This window comes from Penicillium arizonense (genome assembly GCF_001773325.1).
Source record: "Penicillium arizonense strain CBS 141311 chromosome Unknown PENARI_contig001, whole genome shotgun sequence".
In the NCBI taxonomy this organism is placed as follows: Eukaryota; Fungi; Ascomycota; class Eurotiomycetes; order Eurotiales; family Aspergillaceae; genus Penicillium; species Penicillium arizonense.
The window spans coordinates 1,884,934-1,910,678 of NW_019173278.1; the positions used below are offsets into that span (position 1 = coordinate 1,884,934).

Here is a 25,745-nt window from a genome sequence, read left to right on the forward strand (position 1 = left end):
ATCAACTGTGTCGGCTTGCCCGACCGCTTGGAGAAGAAGTTGTCCATTACGAAAAAGGGCTTTGTTGACCAGTTTCGTGAGGCAGTGAGGATGGTTTTCGAGCTGTGGAAACCCTCCAACAGCTCTCTGATATCGATGTTCTGACAAGCTTGACACGGGGGTATCCTGTAATATATGGAGGCGAGGTCATTCCATGGGATAGGTGTAGGATGCTTGAAGTCAAATGTGATAGCTTGGAGCCCGACCTTTGTGCAATCACGTGAAGTAACCTCCTAGGTCTTCAATACCAATGTCGGTCTAGTCTTAATTAGGCGCAATCACTCTACTGTAATACTTGTGAGGAAAATGCATTTGAATGAATGATTCCAACCGAACGAATCTTTAAGATCTGTTTTTTTGCGCACGGATAGCAAAACATACCAAGTGGGACAACGAACATTGTGCATAACCCCCTCAAGAGAAACAAATATTAGTCTAAATTCTAATGTCCCGTCCCCAGGCCCAGATTCTAAGATAGCCAATATCACACAGCCACCCTCAGGTCCATGCGTTCCATCTAAACTTTGTACCTGAAGGATCGACTGAAGTGGATCGAGTGGGGCCGAACCGTGGTTTGGGATCAGCTCAGTGAACCCTACAGATCTTCTAAGTGCCCAGTTGGCGACTACTGAAACTACTGTGTATCAATGGGATGAACAGTAAAACAGTATACATGGACTACGTGACACAGATATCAGAGACATCAAGTCGAATGGAGTATATTAGACAAACAGATACACATAATGTACCTACGATGAACCAATCCTCGACCATCCAGCACGGAGTGTGATAAATAATGCAGACCAGGTGCTGGATGAAGAAATCCGCCCCCCAGCCAAAGAAAAAGTCGAGTCATTCGGTGCTATATACAGTGAAGAATGCTCGTCCAAATCCGTCCCGTAGAAATACACTTAGTTGATAGAATTCATGACCCGGAAAGATAAAGAGATGAGAGAAAAAAGCGATAGCAAAAGGTGACAAAGCAAGTCCCGCCCCATGCACAGATTGACATGAGGGAAATGATGGAATGAAGGGTGAAAAAAGAAATAGGAAAAGGCGGATCAGCCATGATGATAGAAATGTGGAAGCAAGATTTTGAATGTCAACGTAAATCAAACAAAGGGAACTCCAAGAACACCGGCGCCGGGTAATCTGGCCCCCGACATCGCGCAAGGGCCAGGTGAATATCGTATTGCGCAAAAGGACAAAAAGAGATCAAAGGTTTTTAGTTTTCATACGTGTAATTAGGCCTCGCGGTATCCCCAGATACGTTTCTGCTCAGTGACCCACCACTTTCCGACTTGCTCGGCATCCGAAAGCCAGGCAGCGGACTCCTCGCCGTGTTTCGGGGTGACTTCTTCAATGAGAGTTTTGAGGGTCCAGGCCTTGATGGGATGATCCTCGTTGGGATCTTCGCCCAGGTGGGTAAAGGAGTATTCAAAGCCTTCTTTGAGAGGGAGGATAAGACGGTAGGGAACACTGGCAGTCGTGACGGAGAGCATCGAGCCACCGGCATTGATAAGGCCCATGTTCCAGACAGATCGCTTGGCAGGGCTATCAGGATGAGACCGGGCCTCGAACTGGGACGGTTCGGGCTCGGGCTCGGTTTTCGGTGAGGGTGGGGGTGGGGGTCGACGATGATGGTCACCATGACCCTTGTGGGATGGCTCCTTAATAGATGCGAGGAAAGGACGGAGCAAAGACTGGCCCTGGTACTCGGGGAGGAGCGCAGAGGCGATTTCGGAGTCGCGCTCATCCAGGGAGTTGGACTGGACGAGGAGGTCCAGGATGGTGGGAACAATGGTGAGGGCGGTTGCGTTGGCGGTAATGTCCACTCGTGGCATTTGCGGGTGGTGGAAGACAAGAGGCACGCGGAAGTTGCTGATATGACCGTTTTCATAGGTTCCGGTCATGTCCTTGTTGTCCTCGCCGAAAGCTTGGCCATGGTCTCCAACGACGACTACCAGAGTCTCGTTGGCGATGCCGGTCCGGTCGAGCATGTTCATAATGTCGCCCAACCAGATATCAACGAATCGTGCGGCGTTCAGGTAGTTGTTCATCAGATCGTGGTTGATGCTTCCTTGCTCACCCATGTACGATTGTTTCATGAAATCGTCGGGCGTGCTCCAAGGGTGATGTGTTGTACTGGTGACGTGAGAAAGGAACATGCGGGTCTTGTTGTTTGCAGCCTCCTCGAAGAGATCCCACACATAGGGTCGAAGTTCAGTCTCGGCATATCCGAAGTAGTTAATTTCCTTGCCAGAGGCGTGGTACTTTGCGTGAGAGGATTCCAGGGTGCTCTTGACGACCTTGTGCTTGAAGCCCATGTTTTCGTTGAGGACATCCTGGCGGTCGTAATCGTCGGTAATAGACTGCATGAAGACAGGCTTCCACGGGTTCTTCAAAGCCTCTGACTTGGAGTTATCCTTGGTATCCGGTGTCAATTTGCCTTCATTGAACAATTCAAAAATTTGCGGCAAGCATGGCTGATAGATTTCTAGCGCTGCCTCCTCCAAAAGATCCACTGGCAACGGGTTGACACCGCAATGGCTTCCTAGAATACTCTTGAAAGTCAACGAGCTGCCTGTCATAGCCCCGCGAACGTTGAGGCCGCCCATTCCTTCTTCTGTTGGTGTCTTCCATGGCGAATCTGTCAGATTGGCGCGGTTTCCCTTACTGTCGGTTGCGTATTCGCCAGTCAACTGTTGGGCGACGGGAGTCATCGTCACCAGACGGTCAATCGCCTCCTCCACATCCTTCTTTTTATGAGAGGCAAGAAGGTTATCAAAGAACGGAGTGCCCTGCTGTGTAGGGAACATCTCCTTTCGGCCACTTTCAAGAGTTAATAGTACCACATGGTTAACCTGAACTGAGTGTTCCTTGAAAGCCTTCTTCAAGGGTTCATAGATTTCGCCGCCCAAGTTCCTAACCTTGATGGGGTCATTCTTGGGGTTATAGAATCCGCCTTCAGCACCACCACAAACATAAGAGTAAGAGTTATCCTTCACTGCGCGGTCGTGGGGACTCATATCCCATCGACTAAATCCCTTGGGTGGGTTTTCGGGAAGCCAAGAAGCCCGTGACCATTGTTCCACAAACGAATCGGGCTGGTATAGAGGGTGAGAATTCCCGCTGGCATCCACAGTCATCAGAGGGAAAGGCACCGCGGGTTCACGACAACCTTCGACCGTTGCGGACTTCTTCGTGAACGCCTCGAGCAGTGTCAGTGGGAGAGCACCGGAGAGATGGTCGTACGGGATCTCTGGGCGAGTGACTTCCAAGAAAATGAGCGACACACAGATGGCGACGGCGGGAATGATGCGACGGAGTGATCGGAGGTCAAACGAGGCCATGCACGACTTGCTAGGGGCAATCAATGTATACCGTGCTTTGTATCCTCCCATACACAGGTCTCGGATTGCCTGCAACCCGAGGCCGGTGAGGTTGTACACGTGCGAGTGAATCAACCACGCCACTAGTCCGAGGACCGTTGCTGCAGCAGACACAGTCGAGATACCACTAAGTAGGATCTTCATGGCGGCTGGGTCGCTGAGGAAGCTCCCACCAGCTGCCCAGGCCACCTCGGCACCGGTTTGTAGGAAGAATCCGAACTGAATCGACGAGGCACCCCATGTTATTAGGCTAGTGTTTTGTTAGTCCCTGTTTCAGTGCCGAGAGCCAACATTCTTGGTGGCTTCGTCTTTCACATCCGGGGTAAACATACGATAGACCCCCACCTACGGCGGTGGATAACCATTGCCAGCGGCCTTCCGGTGCGTGGAAGCGCAACAATAACCGCACACATATTATGACCAGCACATCTGGTAAAATGAGAGTTGGCGAGTAGAGAACGAAATAGAGGAACGGTAACGAGCGAATGTGTAACGCAATGTGTAAAGCCTTCGAGGCGAGTCCACTTACGACAAGCGCAGAGAACAGAAATGGTGGCAATGGCGGTGAATAGGCGAAGATGGACATGGCGAACTCATGTCATGATAATTTTGGAGTCGCGAAGTTGAAAGGAAAGCAAAGGGGGAAAGGAATGCGGAATGCGAAAACAGAGAAAGACGAGAAAAGGGAAACTATTCTTAGCCAGTGGAGTAAGGAAATACATCTGAGACCCTTGGGGCAATCTCGCACGCGACTTTGCGGCTCCAACTTGCAATGCTTGTCGTTTATTGAGCCCGTAGTTGGTTTCCTTTCCACTTCCACTCCCACTTCCACTCACAACTCTCGACTCTCAACTCTCGACTCTCCACGGGTCCCTCGGTCCCTTGTGGGCCTCTCTCTCGGATGTGACGGAATCAGAGACATGTACAACTTGTGAATTGTGCTCCGTACCTGTCTGTACCAGTGTATGGTACGGAGGCAAGGTGGACCCTGCATGGCACTATTCATCTAGCACTTCCAAGGCTTTTTTTCCCGGCCTGCCCTGATTCGCCCCGTGACTGAGACACGTCTGAAGCTCCAAAAGGCAACACGGCACGCAACCTCGTGTTAGACTCGCTAAGAATCCGGGGTTGCAAAATGTGACCATCGGAGAGCTGTTCACGCCCGAACCCCGTTCCCCACAGCGATCCGGCGCCATCCAGAAAGTGTGTGTCAAACCACGGTCTCTCTCCAATTAGTTTTTAGATTGGAGGCAAATCAGGCACCAATGTAATGATGTGATGTGACCCTCCAAGCCCGCCACAAAAAAGGGACCGTGGACAGCCATGGAAAAGCCACCCTGATCTCCTTGGATCGTCAGGGATCCAGTGTTCCGATGGCATCTCTAAGCCTTGTGGAGAACTCGTTGATCGCATACCTGTTTTAGTTGCTGATGCCCACCATGTCTTGCTTTGTCTTGCTTTGTGTGCGATGCATATTACACGATCCATTATCCCGTTCAGATGCATACTCAAGCCTTTGCCTAGAATGTGTCAAAAATAGGGGTCTAAGCCTACCCGCCAAGTGGCCTTGGCGTAGACCCTGCAGCAGACTGGTTCAATGCTGTTGCGCGCTTGGTTCGCGAACATGTGTGATTTTGCCATTGCTCGGTGCATCGCTCTATCGGTGCATCGGGTCTTCGAGCCACCTTTTTTTTTTTTCATTGTGTGGACGATTGCCCCCCCATCCGAGTCATGGTTGTTTGTTTGGGGTTTTGTGTTTTTCAGTCCTCGATGACATGATTCAATAGTTTGGCCCCAGGGATACTAACGCACCGGGGGAAATGAAAATCCACTGTGCATATGCAGATCCGTCCAGGATTTTACAAGGGATTTAGGCTTATATTAACTTCGAGTCGCACGCCCCCAGCTTCGAGTTTACTAATCCGATATTCCCCAAATTCCAAAGTTGAAATGTTTAAATTGACCCTCATCACTCGTAATCCACTCAAATGCAATCTAAAAGAAAACAACCTATATACAAATCCCGAAGCACGGGATACAACCCAATTACCGCAGATCCTTCAAATCACCACGCTCCCTCACAGAAGCAGCAATACCATTCCCAACCTCCGACCCCAACTCCTCAAACCCCTTGACAACCCCATCCCGATCACCCTTACTCATCTCCTGACTCATCTTGAACTTCCCCTGCAACCTCTCAACCCGAATCTCGATCCCAATAATATTCTTCTTCAACAGCTCCACATAGTTAACCGGCGCATCAGACACCTCCCACGGAGTCGGCTTCTCACCACCAATATTTCCCATGATATCCCGCTCAGACTGTCGCGACAAATCCTCAACCTGCTTCTGCAAGAAGGCGCCTGTCTCTTCAGCCTTGGAATTGCAGTATACGCTAATCTTGCCGTACGCTTGCACGGCTGAGTAGTTCCACGTCGGGACGACCTTGCCGGATTCTGGTTTTGTTTCTGTGTAGAACTTAGGTGTGACGTAGTGGTGGTGCGGGCCATTGAAGAGGATTAGGACTTCGTCGGCGAGTTCGAGGGTGCTGTTTCCTTGCGCGTTTTGTTCTGCTAGCGCTTCCATTAGGGCTTTTGCTTGTGGGTTTTGTTTTGCGATGTGCCCGCGTAGGATGCCGCCTGGGAAACGGTCATCGTTCGAGGAGGGGGTGTCCAGCACGAAGGGGATGTGGCTTGATTGGATGAAGGCGTGCGATGGGGATTTGATTGCTGTTGTGAGGATTCCTAGTGGGTTGTCGCGGATGAATTGTTGCAGTACGGGGATTTGGCCTTCGGCGTGGACGGCGCGGAGATACATTGTGGGTGGTGGCTGTATAGAAAAACGTGAGGAGACTCAGTTGCGTTGAAGAAGTTGGATATATACTTGTATGTCCTGCTTTATACTTCATCTGTCATATGGGGAAATTTGGTTGCAGCGCGCATAGTTCTTGTCATCGCGTATCCGTGTTGCTTGATTGGTAGTCGGCGCCGAATGTTGTAGAGGCTCTCCATTTCTTTGCCAATTGCTTTGCCAATGCTCCAACCATCTCGTTCTAATTTATCAGATAGTGAGTCAGACCATAGTGGGGTTTGAAAGGGCGTGATGCTGCTTTTCCGCGGCAACTCCCGCAATGCCCGCGATTACCGTTGAAGTATACATCAGACTGCTATTCGTGCTGATTCGTGATCTGGGTAGGAGCAGGAAAACTTCAAAAAGAGCAGCGTATGTGGATGCTCAATCCTTGCTGGCTATAGCTTGTATATGGTGTGACCTAAGCGTGTTTTGTGTGACATTGAATTGGTCCTATGATTAAGCTAACTATCCATAGATTGTAAGGGACACCAGAGCAAAGTTAACCACATGTTTGCTTAGCAAATTCGATTCTGCTTCGAATGCATCGCATACTACTGAATACAACTACAAGAACAACATTGAGGTATAGTTCTAATGTATACCAAGTACGCTGGCAGGCACTTGAGAAAAACCACATATATATCAAAAGTAAGATATCTTATGAGTAGGGATAGCCAAACCAAGATAATATAAAACACCAATAAATGACGCCAAGCAGATGATTCCCAAAACACCGGTGAACCACAAGAGTCCTAACAAGACCCAAGTTCATGCAATGCGCGACACAATCTCATCATTCCCTAACCGATCCACAACCCCATTCTTAAGACCCAAGAACTTCTCGATCTGTCTCCGAGACATACCCTGCTTATCGCGCATAGTCAAGACCTGCTGGATAGTCAGCGCATCCAGGAATTGCCGTCCAGGATGACCGGCAACACCAAACGACTCCGCCTCTTCTTCCGCAAGCTTGTTGAGTCTTTGGCGGGCATTGATAACTAGCAGGGCTGGGTTCGAGGACTGAGGGAAGATCGTTTGCATTGGGCCGGGGCGGCTGACCGTGCTTGAGTTTGAGTATGTTGGGACTGGGTTGACGGGGCCGATTGAGCGGAGGGAGGCGGCGAAGTCGGGGTCTCGGCCGTCCATGTCGATGGCTGGGAGATAATGGTTAGCTTTTTGCTAACGATATCGGTGGTTCAACTTTTGCGAAGGGCGCGGAGATGTTTGGATGCTGGAAGGATTGCGTGGACGAGACATACCATCAGATTTTACGTTGGAGGCTGGCTCCTTGGAGTGATATGTCGGCCCCTGAGACGAAGCATTAGGTGTGCGAGGAGTTGAGGGAGTGTATTCAAGGTTGGGTGCTGCAGTCGCAGGCTTCGGTGTCGGTGCTGCTTTTGCTTCCTGAGGAGCTTTGCGCTGTCCCGTCGGTGGAGGAGCTGCCTTCTTGGGATACTGTCGGCGTGCGGCAGCAGATGCCGCTGACTTGGCGGGCTTTGAGGCAGCGGAACCCATTGTGAATGTTGAGGCGTAGAGTGTTGGAGGTCGAAGCCTTTTTTGCGACGGAGGTCGGGGAAAAATCGCGGAGGTCGCCTTGGCATTTGATCTGCCACTAAGGTGACGTCAAAATATAATCAACAAACATATTGTTTTCCAGTGCGTTTACTGGATTGCAAATGTTCAAGATAAAGTATCACTGCTTAGATCATTGGTGCTAAACATCATGAAATGAAAGCGACACATAAGGGAGTGCATTGGCGCAAAATGCCCCGGCGTATAAGCCAACTGCCGGATTCGAGGCTATACCGGATGAAATGTACTACAGATAGATTGAAATAGGGATAAATCCAAAGGTTTGTCTCGCTCTTATATTGCTGTAGAGGCTTGATTTTGCAGAAACACACTGGCATATCATCATATCTAAGATACAATACTGCATGAGCCCTGATATCCATGCAGTATGCTTCGCCGATACAGAACCGGGACTAGGGCTCAGACTTTCCAGGCATTCTAGAGGTTTAACGGAGACCAGCAAGGCGGCGACCCTGTACCTCGCCCAATGCGCGGCTTCCACTGACGAATGCGACAGCACCGACAGCAGCCACAGCGGGGAGGATCTGGAACAAGTTCCAGGAGGTGTAGTAGAGGAAGAAGATTCCCTCGAAGGCGACCAATGATCCGAGGAATACGGCGTGAGGGAGAGGGGCGGACTTGAAAGCAGTGGGAAGGTGGCTGACGTTGGCACCGAGAAGGAGCCACTAGAGGAAATGGATTAGCTGTTGTTTATACCACGGCATAATAAGGCGTCTTACCAAGCCAGCAAGAACTGGGAGAGCAGCGCCGACCATGGCGACAAAGGCCAGAGTAATGACAATGGGTGGGTTAGACGGAGAATCCTTAAAGATGTGGTGGATCTCGGGCTTCTTGCCATAACGCTCGGTCTCGACGGTCGGCACGGCTAGTTCGGGGTTGCGATCAATTGACAATCGGAACACAGAGCTGTCATATGCATCCGATGTACCAAATCCGCCAATTACCACACGGGCATCAACTGGCTCGGGGAGGGAGAGAAATTGGATTGGCAGGTCTTTCTTGGTCTGGGAGCTGTCAGCTGCGTCACTTTGGGATGTTTCGGAGTCGCATACCAATTCCACTCTTGACTTGCCATTTTCCTTGACAGTAAACGGATAGGAAATATCCAATCCAGTATGGGTATCCTTTAGCAGAAGGAAAGCTTGGTGGGGGCGCTTCGGGGAGCTTCCTTCCTGAGCTGTCAAGGTGACGCGTAAGGTATCAGCGTCAACGATTGAAACGGGTTTGGAGAGCGGCTTGGAGGAAGCGAGCCTATTGCAAATGCAATGTTAGCACTCTTCTGTTTGAACGTATTGAGAGACATACTGCTCCTTGAAGCCTCCATTGACACCAGCGCCTTTGCGTTGAACGGCCACGGTGGCATCAGTAAAGCCCCAAGCTGACGCAGCGGCGCCCGGCAGGGCAGCAGCAGCCAGTAGGCAGAATGGAACAGTGGCCTGCCACAGATGCATTGTGAAAGAAAGAAAGGCAAAAGCAAAAGGAGTTGCAGTGAAAGCTGAAGCTATAGAGGAGGAAGAGGGAGTTGCAGAATAAGGCGGACAGTCTGAAGCCGATAAGCGCCGATCAACCGTAGCCCTAATTTCTTTTCTGCTCGACCTCAACACCATCCATCACCGTTATTTCACTCCCGCCACCCATTCGTCCCATCGTTATACTTTTAGCACCGTTAATGAACCTTTAATCTCAATACTGCGGATGGGTGCACCTCTGGTCCCGTGAGTTTTCCCTCGATATGTCGGGCCCTAATCCCCTTGTCCCCTTCCTGACGGTCCTTCTGACGTCGGCCTACACCTGACCCCCCATATACTCCCCTCACCCACTCTAGCTGCTGTGAACATCCCTCACCTTTTTTTATATACTTCCCAGTCGCTCTGTTTACTGCACGTCGTATCCGCACGAATAGCTTAACTGACCAATCCCGGACATTTAGCATTAAATCACGATGCCTCCAAAAAAGGGTCAGCGTAAATCGATGCCAGCGCGCATCAATAAAACGCCTACACTGACACCCTCTCGGCGCTCACCACGGGTTCCTCCTCCTCAAAAAGGCCCTACTGAAACCACCAACCCACCCAAAACGCTGAACCTTACACCCGCCTCGCCCGAAGAGTCTTCTATCAACATTCGTTTCTACAACCCTAAACCTGCTGCGGCTAGTTCTCGCTCACTGGCTGAGGTCCCGGAAACTCCATCCGCACGCCGGCGAGGATTTCAGACCCGTCCCTCTCGTTTGTCAACCGTCTATACACCAACCATAGATACCCCGGCCAGCCAGGGCAGTCGGCGGACCAGAAGGACAGCTGCTCTTGAAACACCAAAGAATGATCACTCCGACTTTGATCCTCTGGAGGGTATCGGTGGCACCGGCTGGACCAACGATCAATACTTCGGCGCCCTCGGATCAGAAGGAACAGCGGACGGTCCATCCAGCCCCACCAGTGCGTCCGACATGCGGAACTCATCGCGGGTGCGCAAGCCTACAATCAGGGCTCTTGAATCTTTGGAATCAGTAAAGAGAAAGCCTCGCAAGAACGCGAAAGCATCTACTCCGATCGGGGAAAAGCCCGCTTTCCTCTCAAAGCCTACAAAACATAATGTCCTCAAGAAAAGCGCCAAGAAAACTCGCACGTCAAAGCGCATGGCCAACTCGAAGACGCAAAATAATATGATCTTGATCGGTAGCGATATTGATGTTAAATCCACTGGCAAGGTGCTGTTTGAGCTCACTCTTGAGGCCCTAAACCCTGAGTTTATTCTTCCAATCAATGTGGACGTCGAAGAGTTCATCAAAGAGAGACGGGATGAATACTATCAACACAGCCAGGAAGAGAAGTACGGAACTACTGCGTCTGCCGACGATATCCCTTCGTCCAAGACTGGCGATGAAAGCGTCCCAGAGTCCCTCGTTCCAGAAACCGTTGTCCCGGAAACTTCTGTCGTCTCAACATCTACAACCTCAACTCCCGCAGCTATATCTACTGACACTCCGGGAATATTGGGCTTCGAAAAGCAGTCCGACACCAAAACGAGCAGCGACGGATGGATTGAGACCGGCTACGTCAACGACAAAGCTGAAGAAGTCTCTCTGATCCCCGAAGACTACCATCTTTATCGCTCACTGCACACCTACGGGGATGAGAACCTACCCTACCCTCCTGTGCGTGCTCGGACGGATCAACAGGGCGACAACGACTCCGCACGCGGCTACCCGCCTCTTATCGGGTCCCGCAACCTCCCCGTCGGCTCGCAGTCACCTTTCCGGTCAGAAAACGTGGACGAGGAAAAGGCCAAAGTGCTATCCCGCCCCCAGGAAACGCGCGTTATCGCTCCAGCAACTACCACTCGCAAGCCTCGCAACACGCGCAAGCGTCGTCAGACTGCAGCCGCAGATACGACTAACCGGGGCGCGACTCTCGATAACGGTGAACGCAAGTCAAAGCGTCGTCGTCGCCAGACTGAACCCGGCCCTGCCGCTGCCACTGACCCTGCTATTGCTCCTACTCCTGCTCCCGCAGCCTCTTCCCCTCCCAAATCTGCGACGAAAGCCCAGTCTCAGTCACGTCAGGTCGCCCCCGTTGCCACGCCTGCTACTGAAGATGTAAAGCCCAAGGTGCAGCGGATCCGTCTAACACTGAAGCCCGCACCCGAGGCTGAAATTAAGGGGGATGACTCGTTTTCCAACACAGATACCCCCGCCGTGCATTCCCCCTCGTCCGCCCCCTCGCGCGCGCCTTCCCCCGCGCCGACCCCAAAGCGCCGTCGTCGCGGCCCAGCCAAGGGAAAATGAGGCCCTACTAGTAGCAAGAGCGACTACCATGGTCGTGAAACATACCCGGAGGTCGATACAACAGGCGTATATTGGCTTTCGCTCTTATTTTTTCCCTTCCTGTTGTTTATTTTTTAACTTTTTTGTACGATTACGACTAGCGGGCGTTCGAGCATGTATGATTAGCAGGGAGCATACCATGGCGTTCATTCCATGGGAATGGAATTCGACTTTTCGTCGAGTTGTTTCCAGTTTTTTACTTCCCAGTCAGCTTACGCTTACTCCTCGTAATGCATGTCGCTGTTTAAGTAAATGGTGTTTTCAGATCTTGCTGACGTGGCGCTTACTTCCACAGTCTTCCGTATCTATTTGCTCGATTCGAACTTTGAGACCTTTGCTTCGTGGCATTTTAATTACGCCTCGCCCGGCCCCTATATAACCTATCACTTCCTAGGCCAACCCTGACACCTGGCAGCTATCCATCTCGTATACGTTCATCTCGTTCAGATACTGTAGGAAGAGCTCCCTGGTCAAGCAGTTGTTGATACCAAAGGAATGAAGACGAAAGTTCATGAAAAATGGCTGCTAGGTCTAGTGAATGACAGGATATTTATGGCGCGCATTCATCTGCGAAGGGGCCCGGGTTAAGACTATATGAAGGAGTCCATGCCATCCGATTAGGGTCTATCTGTGGCTTTCTACCACCCAGCATCTCTGGCGCCCGTCGTGAGTTGTCCTAGATCAGTCGTTTGGACCACGAGTAGGTACGAGCTGTCGGTCTTTCCATTTCAGGTTTCAGTAAGAAGATATTATTTTTGCGAGTCTACCGGCTGCTATTCCTCTGCTACTGTCATGTCCGTACCTTATATCACTGGCCAAAAAGCCAAGCGAACATGCATTTAGCTCTAAGCTACTGTAGAGCAAAATAATCCGTACTCTTCGTCCGAGCTATAATCTTTCCAAGTCGACCGGGCAACCGATCTGGAAGACATCACTGCTGTTTTCTCTGTTTTCTTGACGAAAACGGACGTGGAGCGAGTAAATAGTAGCTTGAAGGTCTTCCACGAGACCATGGGGTTCCCTTCTTGAGATATGGATTGCCAGCTGGCTTCTCAGGCGACAAGTATTCTTTGCATACACTGCGGCAACAATCATCGCAGTTGGTAATTCTAGCGGGAATCCCAAATGAAGTGAAATGAAACAAGTATCACAAACTATGATATAGCCTTTATTGCAGTCACCTCAAAGCTTTCATTTTATCTCCAAAAGACCAGCGGGAGTGGATTGAGAAATTTAAGGGCACCTTCGGGTGTCCTTTGCCATGCTTGGTGATATAAACGCTGTTAAGATGTCAGGCCTTCCCCGTCATATCATGCCTATACAAGCTTCGTCTGGGTGAGATTGGAACTTCAAAGTCATATCGAAAGATTCTTGCCACAATGTCACTACTGTGTAACAAGCTATTTGCTTTGCTCAATGCGACACCGGTGTTCATAGCTTCACAGGTGTCAATAATGAGGTTGGTTATGTTTATTTTTATTTCAGCTTTTGCTCCGCAGAATAATGTATCTATCCTCTTTTCACTGAAGATGAAATGTATGCTTTACGACAAACCAAACCGGTATACCCGATAATACATGATCTCAAATAATATTCAAAGTTGCAGAAAATGACAGACTTGTAGTCCCGAGGGTTTCGGTTCCCCGCGGTTATTCGGCAATTCCCCCGAAGTGATCTGCGGACCCCGGCTCTGTGACTCTGGCCCTCCAGAATTCGACATCAACTACCGGGGGCTCAGAGCGTAAGTCCAATGCAAATGTCCATGGGGCGAGATTCTCCTGGTCTCGCTCACAAGTCACCCCGCACATCGCGAGCATGCGACAGATGCCGCCGGCAAAAGCTCAAGGTGGGCAAATCACTGTCAGGCACCGCCAAATCCATTTTCTGTTTCTGACTAGATATATAGTGTGATAGTTCTCGGCCTTGTGTACTGTGCACTCGGGCTGGGCATGACTGTGAGACATCCCAGCGGGCAGCGCGACGAGCTCGCAGGCGAAATGGAGGCGGAGATTTGCACAAGTCCTCTGGGGTGCATAAATCAATCGCACCAGCGATATCTAAAGGCTCTCCCGCCACTCCTCTGGCCTCAGTGGTAGTCGAAACATATGCCACAGAGAGCTCAACTTCCTATCCCGAGCATTCTCCAAAAGAGCCACAGTCTGGCGCCAATGCTTCCACAATCGATTTCGCCAGACGTGTCTTCAATGAAGAGGAAGCCGGCCGAACCCTCACCGGTGCATCTATTCCCGGCGACACAGGGGCCCCTACCTTAGACAATTCATTATGGCATCTAACAGAGGTGGAGCTACCCCCTGAGGATGTGATGCTAGCCTTGATTGACGCCTATTTTGACCGAATGCAATGGTTCGTCATGCTGTTTCACGAGCCATCCTTTCAACAGACAGCGCGCAGGATTCTATCTAGAACCTCATGGAGGCGTCAAGATCTGAGTCCCACCATGGCTGTTCTAGCAGTGGCCATGATCGGTTTGCAGTGTGTGCTACCAGATGAAAGATGGAGAGGGCATGAATTACTACGACATTACTCAATCGACGGGACAAAGCTGATGCACGAGTTAATAAATGAGATACGGATACATCTGCTTGATATCTCGATTGACTGTCGGGTTGAAGCGGTCCAGGTTTGCTTCTTGGTGTCCTCTTATTATGTCTATCATAATTCGCCGAGTATTGCCTGGACGGTCTCCGGTATGGCAGTGCGATCTGCCTACGCTCTCGATCTTTATACGAAGTCATCCCGGTGTGATGATATTGTGATGGATGAGATTCGCTCTCGGTGCTGGAATCACGCGATTGTCGGTGATACATTCACGTCTGTCATTTATGGACGCCCTTCCTCCATTGATACGGGGCTAGTCGCTTTGCATTCATTGAAAGATATTGATGATTTGATGATCGATCCAATATTGCTCAATAATGAATGTATACCAGACGACATGAGGCAAACGACGACAGCTGGCTTTTTCGCAGCAAAATATGAGATTTACAACATCATTCGACATATCCTTTCCCGCTTTCGGCGTCTTCAATTGAGAAAGGAAAAAATGGAAGAGGATCTACAGTTCATTGCAGAAGCTACACAAGACTCAGAGGAACAATTGATCTGCTGGCGAAAAAAAGTTCCTCGGCTGTTCGACTTCGAGGTTTGGAGCCACAACAATAGGCTTGAGCGATTTCACCAGCAAATTGAGAATTTACCTCCACGCGCAAAAGCCCAGGCAGAGATCATCGTTCTTCAGGCAGCTTGTCTTCAACTAACATATGATGGGGCTCTGATACAAGCATGCCGGCCTCTTTTGGAACAGAAAATTACAAGTGCGTGTTCGCAGTATGTGGTTAACGCAATCTGTCGATCCTTGAGAACGGCTACAACAGCAGCACTTCGAATATCACGCATTCCGGTTCTCCAGTTCAAGCACCACTTTGCTGAATCTTTTGCTTCTTTGCAGCAATTTACTGCAGGAGTCATTCTCTGCATCTCACCAACAAGCCAACCCTTCTCTGCCATAGCACATGAGGCCAAGGCCGGTGTAATGCGCATCATTCATGCAAGCACAGCATTCGGTCCACACAACCGGATAGCCAAGCAAACCGCACAGCTCCTTACGGAATTACTCAAGGTGACCATTGAGCGGGAGATGTCTAGTGCTTTGAAGGGAGGACCAAGTTCTTCAAGAGATGTGCCTGACAGCAATGTGAATTCGACTACACAACGAGTACCGCTCGATCCTCCCGCACCTCAATCTTCCTATTGCCAAAATACATCATCCAGCCTTCTTCCAATGTCAACAAGCGGGGTCCCACGGCATCCAAACCAGTGCACAGGTAGCTTCGAACAGATTCACCGGCCTGGTGGGCTGGCACATATGACAATCCAACCATCTTTCGAACCCTCGGAATGTCCCTCCGCAAACATCTTCGAGCAACTCGATGATACCTTCGGCGCCTTTGGGGAACGTGGGTTCACCTATCTTCCACAACACACGTTAGCCTCGCTGACACGTTACAGTAATGTTCAACCTGATACCGGATGACCAGAGTAGTGCTTGGAACTGGGGACGAACTTTTCCCTGAGTGAGATACCATGAAGTTAAGGAAGGGGCAAAACAGGTCATTGTGGACTCATTGTATAAATGGGTGTAAATACCGCAGGAATTCGAGAGCTTGGACGCCGGCTTCAATAATAATGATGAGCAGAATGGGTATCATCAAAACAAGGATAGGGCTTAATGCTAGAACCAGAACTGAAGCGGCAATGATAACAGCCAGCCAGAAGCAGAAAGATCCTAGGTTCATTGTTGAAGTCGCTTTGTGATAATTGTTTGCGATGTTCGTGCATGAGCGTCAACGAACGTGATCTGCCCACAAATATGTTCGTAGGCTCTGCTACCTACTTTGGTAGCTTGAGGTCATTATCGTTTACTTCAAATTTTCAGATGTTCTGTTTGGCGTGTTCTTATTCCATTAGGATCTACCACACCCGACAAATGACACGATGGGTTATATGTCTGTACGAAAACTTCATTGTCCAGTCTTCATCGTCAGAGCAGTGCAAACACAAACATTTCCTTAATCTCCCACTTGGTCGTAGAGCATAATTGTAACATTGAAAGCATTGTCCTAAATTACATATTCATTCAGTTCATTCTGTATCTGCTAAAACCCACTTTTCCTTTCTCCATCACGTCGTAACCAAACCCAAAAGATGCCCACGAGCATTCTGAACTTTCGAAATAACAATTTCCGCAGCGGGATATGTCTGCAGTAGATGCCCCGCCGCTTCTTCGCAAGCGTACAAATTCGACATAGCCTGCTGCCTCACGATCTTGTCCGAGACCTTCAGGTCGGGAAGACTGGCCTCGAGGATAATTCCAATAATGGTGACAGCACTTCCGGGGAGTAAATGCAGCATGCTACAGTCGTGCAGCTCGTTGAGGGTTTCGTTGACTTGAGATGCCAAGCCTCTCATCTCCGGCAGGGCAGTTTGGTCGAGTTCGTCTCCCCCTTTTGATGCGGCTATATAGAGGATTGACATTGCACTAAGATGGAGGAGATACAAGAAAGCCTGGTGAACCAAGAGAACAAGTTCTGTAGACTCGGGGTGTAGATCACACATCAGCGAAGGGGGGAAGTAATGTGCTAGGGGAGGAAGGTTCTGCATCCAAGTTTTGAGAAGCTGTTCACAGCTACCTGTGGCATCTTGTGATATCTCTGGCTTGGGAACAAGTTTATAGACGGATTCTCCTGATGGTGAAGGCGTCCATGAGTCGTGATAAAAATACTCCACGATTACTCCGACGCAGTGGGCGAGCTTGATCTCCTGGATAAATAGAAGCATCATTCGTTCTTGATTCTCCCACTTGAGCATAGCAGAGGCCTCTCCCAGCATGAGAAGGACGAGATCATGATATAGCTCAGAGGAATAGTACTTCGTCGACTCCAACAGCGACATTGTGACATCGCTATTGGGGATCCGTAACGGGCGACGGAAGCCAAGGGATAGAATACGGTCGCGAACATAGAGACACCACCATAGCCTGTGCTTGTGGGAGAAACTTCCCAGCTCTAGACTGCCGAGAAGACCAACACGCTCTGCTGTCGAATAGGCGAGATCAAACCAGTAGATTGGGTCTTTGTGACCAATGTCACTTCCATGCCAATGCGTCATGAGTAATAGCGCTTGGATTTGGGTATATGCGTCATTTTCGGTTTCGAACTCATAAAGGAGCTGAGGAGGACATGAGTCTGATGTTTGTCATTCCATGCAATAATTACTCACTTTGGCCCTCTCGAATAATGTCCTTCTCAATGCTTTTCGCGAAGAGAACCCGGCTCCGATGGCAACTTCCTGTGCAATGAAAGCACTTCCAGCCAGCATGACAGCTTGATGAAGAAGCGGACTGGTGAACTTGGATTCGTCCTCAACCATGGCTCTGCACAAGAACCACTGTAAATCAATGATTGGAAGTAAAGGATGGACATATTTGATATATGCCCCAAGCAACTGGTTGCGGAGCTCAATTGGAACAATCCTCAGCGCCCCTTTTAACATCAAGTATTCATGATCCTCTTCAGAAAGATGCGGAGGCCGCAAGTCAAATGTTCTTTGTAACTCAAATGGCTGGTTCTGTTCCCCGAGAACGAGGTCCGGTGTTCGTGGTGAGAGAAGCTCGTTTATCGTCATCAGATAGCTGTCTAGTGGATATGTTTGAGGAACATTGTGTGTAAGAGTCATATGTGGTCCATCGGATAAGGGCTTGCTTCCCGGTGTGATGAACTGCGAAAAGGCATCTAAGGGTGTCAATATCTATTCAAGCCTTTCTGTAACTTTTAGCGGTATGTCCTACCTAGATCAACTACACCACACATGTCCACATGATCCACATCCTCGGTATTAGAGAAAGCCTGGGCAAGGGTACTAAAGGAGGATGCCACATCCATTGGCACGGACCGCAATTGCTTCTTAGCTCTGTTGTTCAGGGCATTAGCGCTGAGCTATTCGCCTCGGCGTTCTTTTTCTCTAGACTCGGGGCAATATCTACCTTGGGTCTTTGGGGATGCGGCAGTGAGAATCGCTCGACTGACACCTGCGACAAACTCGTGACTTTTTGTCTGTTTCGCACCGAAGCTTCGATCGTCTGCACTCAGTACACGCCTGTGATGCTCGTTGAGTAACTTGCTTCATATTGATAGCCAATATGGCTCTTACAAGTGTCTTTCGGGTCGCCTAATGCGTTGCGGATTTGCTCTCAATATGAACAAAAATGACACGAGGAACACGAGAAACACCCCCGGTGCGTCCGCGCACATGGAGGGATGACGGATCCACACACCCCGCATTTTTCCGGGGATACGCAGCTGATCTGACTATTAATTGGCTATTAGATATGTTTATGGTTGAGTCTGGACTTAAGGCTGCCGGCAAGTTGCGGTGAGTGGACGAATATCTCCACCGGATGTATAGGGAACTTCCACCGGCACTTAAGCAACCAATCACAAAAGAGAAGCAGTTGAATGTCAATTTATCCCGGAAACATTCGGTCAAAGCTATATGGAACTACTAGTAATACAATAGCTTTGCATTACTTTTCCAACTCTTCCTCTCTAAACTACAAGTTCCCTCTACCACTTCCAACAACCATCCTTATGAACAAAGCAGCCAACATTCCCATCCCTTTCTCCCATAACAATCCCCAAAATACCCCGTCCAGACTCCAACGGATCCCCGGCTCTACCCTGGGCACTAACAGCAGCCTCAGTTTCACCCCTCAAGTTAGACCTAACTAACCCAGGACAAAATGCAAAGACGCGCACCTGGCCCTGCAGCCGCTTGTGCATCTGAACAGTCATCATATTCAGCGCAGCCTTACTCATACGATACTCATCCCAAGGCGCAGCGTAGTGCGGACAGCCGGGGTCTGTCGCCTCAGACAATGAGCCCAAGCCACTGGAGACCTGGATGATATAAGGCTTGGAGGATTTAAGGAGAAGCGGGAGAAAGGCTTCCGTGACAAGCATTGCGCCGATGACGTTTGTCGAGAAGATCTTGGTTAGCTTTTCGCGCCCGCTGATTTCTGGTGCGGCTGTTCCGGCGTTGCTCATGAATACGTCTACTCGGCCGTAGTCTTGGGTTACTTTGTCCACGCCTTTGGCGATTGAGGTGTCGTCTTCGATGTCTAGGTGGAGGACAGAGAGGGTGCCTTTGATGCCGGTACTTTGGATTTCAGAGAGGGCTTTTTCACCCTTTTTCGGGTCTCGGCATGCCATGATTATGTGGTGGTTTGGGTGTTTAACTAGGACTTGGGTTGTTGCATAACCGACGCCTGAGTTAGCGCCTGGATAGGGTTAGTTCAGTGGTTGACGACTGGGGGTTTCTTTGGGATTGTTGCCTTACCTGTGATGAGGATGATCTTGGATTCGGACATTTTGCTGTTGTGTATTGTATATCGGCTGGGGTCGTATTGGGTGCCATTAACATATATATATACGTAAATCCAGTGTTAAATCGGCCTTCCAGGGTTCAACATGGAAATTACGATTGTTAAGTCCGTTTATATCAAGATTCAACCCAATTTCTTCAATTGCGTTTTCCCTCGTTGAGTTACCCAGACAGAATCATGTTACGCAAACCCGGATATAAGCCCTCTATCGCCGTCTCGGCATTACCGGAACACCCGACCGAGCTCACCTCAGACTCCGATGATAGTTCTAAAACTGGCAAAGAATACTGCTATGCTCTGTAAGCTACTTGATAAGAGCGCAGCTTTATGGCCTTAGGCATATCGGGAAGTCTGAGTTCCCAGGAGAAAACAAATCCACAAATAGCTTTATTTCGGCAAACAATAAGATCCTCTCACCATATTCACAAGACGAGCAACTGAGACCAAGGGATATCTATTCCCTTGAAGGTTGAACTTCCGAAGATAAGCAAGTTTAAAAAGATCAGTTTTCTAATGATCCATGCTACCGACAGAGAGAGCCGAGTGCAATGCTTAGCACTACACCTTCCTGAAGGAAGTCAACTACATCCAGATGATCTCAATAGAACCGAGTTGCTGATATATCTACAAGCGCAGTATATTGCGGCTCAACGCATTCAGCCAGCACCAAAAGTGAGGGGTACACTTCAAAAGGAAGTACGTGTACTGTAGATGTCCATGAATCAATTTCTGCGCAGAAACGGTTGAATACATTAAACAAACAACCCCTTAAAGCATCGAAAAGAGACCCGAACATAGCTCGACGCCCCTGAGAAGATCTCCAGAAGGAAGCCACACCGATTAACCATCTCATTCTCTTTTTTGATCACAACCTTGGAAATATGTCCGAGGACCATTGAAGTCCACTCCATCTGATTGGAACAGCTCCGTGGAACATAGGGCCCCGCCATATCTCACGCGGGGAAGGACAGGGCGGAGCATCCCTAAGCCCAAAAAACCAGCCAACCACTCACCAATCGCATTGAAGTGATCGTCACGCCAAGTCCGCCTATGAGGGGGAAGAGGGCGCGCTCGGGATCTTATATTGAGAGCTAGGACAACTTGAATGGAACATCAAATTACCACATCAGTTTAAATAGCGGAATGGCCCGATTTTAGGCCTTGACTAATAGTGTTAATAATTATATCATGACAATAATACTTGGATTATCCGGTTAATACCCCAGGGCAAGGAGGGACCCTTGTGCCATGCAACTCGGACGCAAGGGATTGGACCTCGATTCGCGATCCTTGCAAGGTGGAATTAGATGCATAATCAGTTCATTTCTTGCTTGGTGACCTCATTCTTAGACTCAAGTCAGACATGCAGGCAAGCTACATGTCAGTTCGTGGATGAAACAAAAACACTAATGTCTTTACGCGGGCGATGTATGTATGTCTAGGGTAAAGATGGATCGGCTGTCGCGAGTCTATTGCCAACGCCGATGATTCTCCGCAAATCTTGAGGACTGATCCAGCATTCCATCGCGTGAGCAAAAGAAAGGCAGAGAAGGAATAGTGATTCGCTGGCAAGAAATACTCCACTGCATACCATCGCAGTTGTGATTTGTCGGTTCCTGGTCACGGACTCGGGATTTAGCCGTATAACCACCGATGTACTATTGTGCATATGGATAATCTTGGAAATTCTGGTTTGTCTACCGTCTAATCCGCAGCTCGAACATCTTAATCACTCCATGCAGTTTCTGATCTCATGGGCTGTGGGCTCACTACATGTAGGTCGACATTATTGCCATCCCTTCCAATCTTGGCATCTGCATAACTGCCAACCACGCCAAGCAGACACCGATGCTTCCTGCAATCCGGCATTAGGCCCCAACTGAGTTCTTTGCTGTCTTAATTCAGAATGCTTGGGCTTCTCCCTGCGGGGTTGATCAGCCCTTGTGGAGACATTTCTGCCAAGTGAGCATGCTAATACATGCACATGTACCTTCGACGATGCCACTCGGTCGAGTCCAGGGGTCTGAGGACCGATTCCCTCTTTGTTGTCCATATGCAGGGAAACATAGTGCCATCTGGACATCCCGCGTGCGCAGGTCTGATGTATTTAAACTCTGGCATGGGCCCAATTATGCTGAGAATGTGACGCTTTTATTCCGAAGATCTTCGCTTTTTCTGTTGTGTGCCTGCACGCCTGTTGATCTTCGTATTTCTGATCAGCATGCATTTAGCTCGGGGTGCTGTGTTTTCGTTGCTGCTGGCCACTGGTCTAGCCCTTCCTGGTAGCGAGGGTAGTAAACACCATGCGAACAAGGCACGCAGTGCAGGTTATGCTTTGAAGGAGCCTCCTTTGACCACACCGTGGACAGACAAGGTCGGCACTGAGCCTTGGCCTGAATACCCTCGTCCGCTGTTACAACGGTCTGAATGGAAGAATCTTAATGGCGTGTGGAAGTACCAGAATGCTTCCGGTCTGAATGCAGTTCAAAATCCACCCTTTGGACAAGCACTTGCACAGGATGTGTTGATCCCATCGTGTCTTGAGAGCGGATTGTCTGGTATGTCTTTCAGTGTTAGCCATGTCATCAACTAAATCTAACAAAATGCGCAGGAGTCCAAGCTGACTGGGCTTTATACTCGTGGTTCTCTACCTCTTTCGAGGTATCTTCCTCTTGGAAGGGCGAGAAGGTGCTTCTCAACTTTGGCGCCGTAGACTATGAAGCGACAGTATTTGTCAACGGTAAAAAGACAGGCTTTCACCGTGGTGGATACTTCCGCTTTGCTTTGGATGTGACAGAGCACCTGGTGTTTAACAAGCAAAATGAACTGTGAGTACAGCTGAACCTAGAAGGCGATCAGTGCATCTGACTCAAATTGCAGGCTTGTCTTCGTTCATGATCCCACAGATGATGGTGACTATGTGATTCCCATTGGAAAGCAGACTCTTAGGCCAAGTCACATCTTTTACACGCCGTGCAGTGGCATCTGGCAGACTGTTTGGCTCGAAGCTGCCCCTGTAAACCACATCACGCAGTTGGATATTGACGGTAATATGAACGGACAAGGTGAGTATCCAAAGTCGGTATAAGAGAGGCTTAGACGATTCTGACGATAAATAGTCAACATAACTGTGCACAGCTCAGCAAAGGATGCTCCTGCTGAAGCCGAGGTTACCGTGCACAAAGATGGGAAGGTCCTTGCCACCCACAATGGTCCGACCAATAAGCCCTTCCAATTCACTGTGCCTTCGCCCAAGCTCTGGTCTCCCAACTCACCTAACTTGTACAATGTGACCGTCAAGTTGGACAAAGACGAAGTGGAGAGCTACACCGGCTTCCGCACAATTTCCCGCGGCAAGGTTGATGGTATTGAGCGGCCCCTGCTGAACGGAGAATTCATCTTCATGTTTGGCACCCTGGATCAGGGCTACTGGCCAGATGGATTGTATACTCCTCCAACCCGTGAAGCAATGGTGTATGATCTCCAGGTGCTCAAGAAGCTGGGTTTCAACATGGTCCGCAAGCATGTAAGTTGTATCCATAATGTGTTGTCTCCCGGGCTTATACTCACACTTTCGCAGATCAAAGTCGAGCCCGAGCTGTTCTACCAGGCATGTGATGAGCTTGGCCTCCTTGTAATCCAGGATATGCCATCATTGCGGCCGTCACAATCCAAGCATGTGGAAAACTGCAAATCGGTCCCCATTCTTCCAGACGAGAAGCAACAGGCAGAGTTTACCCGACAGTTGGATGTCCTGGTCAACCAGTTCAAAAGTTTCCCCAGTATTGCCACATGGGTAAGTTGAAACTTCGGTTTATGCAGGGGCTAGATCTAACAAAGATTGTCTCACAGGTCATATACAACGAAGGCTGGGGCCAGATCACAGACTACTACCCCGAGTTCGGACTAACCGATCGGGTCAGACAGCTGGACCCCACTCGCCTTGTGGACTCAACTACTGGCTGGCACGATCACGGTGCTGGGGACTTTAGCGTAAGTATCCTTGACATGGAACATGTCACACGTGGCTGATTGAGATATAGGACAACCACCACTATGCAAACCCACAATGTGGCACGCCGTTCTACTCCGCAGACTCGAGTCCCTTTGATCCTAGCCGCATTGGGTTCCAGGGTGAATTTGGTGGCATTGGAAATAACGTCTCCATTGAACAGTGAGTATACCAATTTTCTCGCTTAATTCTCCACACTAACTTCTATCTATAGTCTCTGGAAGAACCAGGCTGCCATTGACAGCATCAACCGAACCTATGAAATTGATACTACCATCGAGGCCTGGAACTATCGTAGTCATATTCTCCTTGGCGAGCTTGAAGAACAGATCCGTCTCTTCTCGTGCAGTGGGGGAGTCTGGACCCAGACTACCGATGTGGAGGGCGAGGTCAACGGCCTCGTCACATATGACCGGCGATTGGCTAGAACCGACGAGAAGCAGTGGCAGGCGGATATTAAGGCACTTTACGATGCCGCCGCAGCACGTAGCAATGCGACCACGGCAACCTTGTAGGGAATATATTTACTGAAAGGCCGCGCCAACCGACATGGTAGGGATCAATGTGATCAGTATATAACAAATATTGGCTCTTTTCTCTGAAACACAAACTGAATGCTATAAATCCTAAAGTAGACCTGTCATCCAAGGTTACTTATATTAAGCTCCCAAGTCACATTTCCCGCGATGCACTGGTCACTTTTCTTCGATCCAAATAGGTGTCAGCAATGAATTGACTGGCTCTGACACTCGGCACTTTCTCAACTTCCCGCTGTCAAATCTCCCCGGAAAGTCAAATATATTGCTTGGCATGACATGTTCACGGACGCCTTTGACGACGTGGCGCGGAAAGCCGTGAAGACAAGATTAAAAACCCTTATTCTAAACCACAAGAGAGGGACTGGCCACGAAGGAGGCAGTGATCGCCTAGCGCGGCTGTTTGAGAAGCGTCTCAGGTTAAGCCGAACGGAAGAAAAAAAAAAGAACGAATGTGGAAATTTGTGATGATCCATCAAACTTGGCCAAGATCAAGATCCAAATTCAAGATTCGACCTCTTCTCCTTTTACCCTTTTCGCTCCGATGGGAAAAATTTCTCTGTCTCTGCCTGTTTTAATAATATTTTCAATAGGATCAGCCCCATTGATCAGGCCATCTCCACTGGCCGGAAAACCCACCCGAATTTAGTATCAGGCCACACGATCACACGACGCCGACTCGACCTACGGATACACAGTTCCATATGATGGATCCAATTCCTGCGGATAGACGGTAGGCATGTTCTCCGTGTTCTAGTGTGCCCCTTATGCAAGTGTTCCCTGATTTATGAGACTATCACTCTATAGAACCGCCCCATTATCGTTTAGCTCCGATTAATCCCTGCTATCGTTCTGCATTCACGGCTTTTGTCCGAAGGCCCACTCGGTCAAGGGTTTGATTCTTTAAGTTAGTTTCTGGAAGACAGGTTCTGAGGGGATCGAATCCTGCTAGGCGTTGCAATAGAACCAGTTTGTTGAGGGGTTTAGTTCCAAGTTCCAATCAAGCATCGGTTCATGACAGTTGTCGTGCATATCCGTTCTATGTATAACATGAATAAGTAACCTGATGCCCGCAAACCCGTCGGCTCCGAACGGAATCCACTTCACCTCGGGTCCTACGCCAGACCGTTGGGGCCGTAGCGGAGTACGGAGGGCACGGCCAGACCAGTAAACGAGAGTGACATACGAGTGTTGCATAATTTATTTTCCTGCGCTGGCAGACAGTTGACAGCTAACGGTCTGACAGGTCTCATTGAAGATGCCATGTCGTCGATGTAAAACGCGACCAAAGCGCATGTCTATAGATGAAGAAGGACACGGCCTCTAAGAAGCAACAACTTAATCTCCGCGTTCCCATGTGGACATCCCAAGTCGCTTGTTTCAAGTTTGCTCGTGTATGACAGCACTCCAGATGTGGGTCCCGTCTTTTGACTTCATAGTTCCGGGAGCCTGAGGAGATTGCAGGGATCAGCCCACACTTGTCTCTCCATATCGGAGAATAACTCCAGTGCCTTGTGTGGTCTGATTCGACCAT

At 49.4% G+C, this 25,745-nt stretch overlaps 8 protein-coding genes across 8 annotated transcripts; 3 read left to right on the plus strand and 5 right to left on the minus strand.

Annotated features, from left to right (window-relative positions):
- Positions 1–1,283: 1,283 nt before the first annotated feature.
- Positions 1,284–4,017, minus strand: PENARI_c001G09632 (uncharacterized protein; the record flags this gene model as incomplete). Its single annotated transcript, XM_022626886.1, has 2 exons — positions 1,284–3,681; positions 3,764–4,017. The coding sequence occupies 2 exons, from the start codon at positions 4,015–4,017 to the stop codon at positions 1,284–1,286; spliced, it is 2,652 nt and encodes an 883-aa protein (XP_022493632.1).
- Positions 4,018–5,477: 1,460 nt separating this feature from the next.
- PENARI_c001G09924 (FMN-binding negative transcriptional regulator) lies at positions 5,478–6,248 on the minus strand (the record flags this gene model as incomplete). The annotated part of the gene is made up of 1 exon (XM_022626909.1): positions 5,478–6,248. One exon carries the CDS (start codon positions 6,246–6,248, stop codon positions 5,478–5,480), a length of 771 nt encoding a protein of 256 aa, XP_022493595.1.
- An 804-nt stretch (positions 6,249–7,052) lies between these two features.
- PENARI_c001G05888 (uncharacterized protein) lies at positions 7,053–7,799 on the minus strand (the record flags this gene model as incomplete). Its single annotated transcript, XM_022626603.1, has 2 exons — positions 7,053–7,438; positions 7,544–7,799. The coding sequence occupies 2 exons, from the start codon at positions 7,797–7,799 to the stop codon at positions 7,053–7,055; spliced, it is 642 nt and encodes a 213-aa protein (XP_022493753.1).
- Positions 7,800–8,302: 503 nt separating this feature from the next.
- PENARI_c001G08573 (putative oligosaccharyltransferase subunit ribophorin II) lies at positions 8,303–9,328 on the minus strand (the record flags this gene model as incomplete). Its single annotated transcript, XM_022626806.1, has 4 exons — positions 8,303–8,542; positions 8,597–8,881; positions 8,930–9,128; positions 9,183–9,328. 4 exons carry the CDS (start codon positions 9,326–9,328, stop codon positions 8,303–8,305), a joined length of 870 nt encoding a protein of 289 aa, XP_022494000.1.
- A 491-nt stretch (positions 9,329–9,819) lies between these two features.
- On the plus strand, positions 9,820–11,664 carry PENARI_c001G02426 (putative GPI-anchored cell surface glycoprotein; the record flags this gene model as incomplete). Its single annotated transcript, XM_022626309.1, has 1 exon — positions 9,820–11,664. The coding sequence occupies one exon, from the start codon at positions 9,820–9,822 to the stop codon at positions 11,662–11,664; it is 1,845 nt and encodes a 614-aa protein (XP_022494029.1).
- Positions 11,665–13,459: 1,795 nt separating this feature from the next.
- Positions 13,460–15,797, plus strand: PENARI_c001G06610 (Zn(II)2Cys6 transcription factor; the record flags this gene model as incomplete). The annotated part of the gene is made up of 3 exons (XM_022626656.1): positions 13,460–13,549; positions 13,610–15,680; positions 15,733–15,797. 3 exons carry the CDS (start codon positions 13,460–13,462, stop codon positions 15,795–15,797), a joined length of 2,226 nt encoding a protein of 741 aa, XP_022493729.1.
- Positions 15,798–16,404: 607 nt separating this feature from the next.
- Positions 16,405–19,648, minus strand: PENARI_c001G11477 (fungal specific transcription factor domain-containing protein; the record flags this gene model as incomplete). The annotated part of the gene is made up of 5 exons (XM_022627032.1): positions 16,405–17,451; positions 17,503–18,014; positions 18,071–18,192; positions 19,012–19,558; positions 19,618–19,648. The coding sequence occupies 5 exons, from the start codon at positions 19,646–19,648 to the stop codon at positions 16,405–16,407; spliced, it is 2,259 nt and encodes a 752-aa protein (XP_022493225.1).
- A 2,236-nt stretch (positions 19,649–21,884) lies between these two features.
- Positions 21,885–24,190, plus strand: PENARI_c001G04551 (putative hydrolase; the record flags this gene model as incomplete). The annotated part of the gene is made up of 8 exons (XM_022626474.1): positions 21,885–22,221; positions 22,275–22,491; positions 22,544–22,728; positions 22,783–23,189; positions 23,244–23,459; positions 23,516–23,656; positions 23,707–23,837; positions 23,890–24,190. The coding sequence occupies 8 exons, from the start codon at positions 21,885–21,887 to the stop codon at positions 24,188–24,190; spliced, it is 1,935 nt and encodes a 644-aa protein (XP_022493841.1).
- Positions 24,191–25,745: the final 1,555 nt, after the last annotated feature.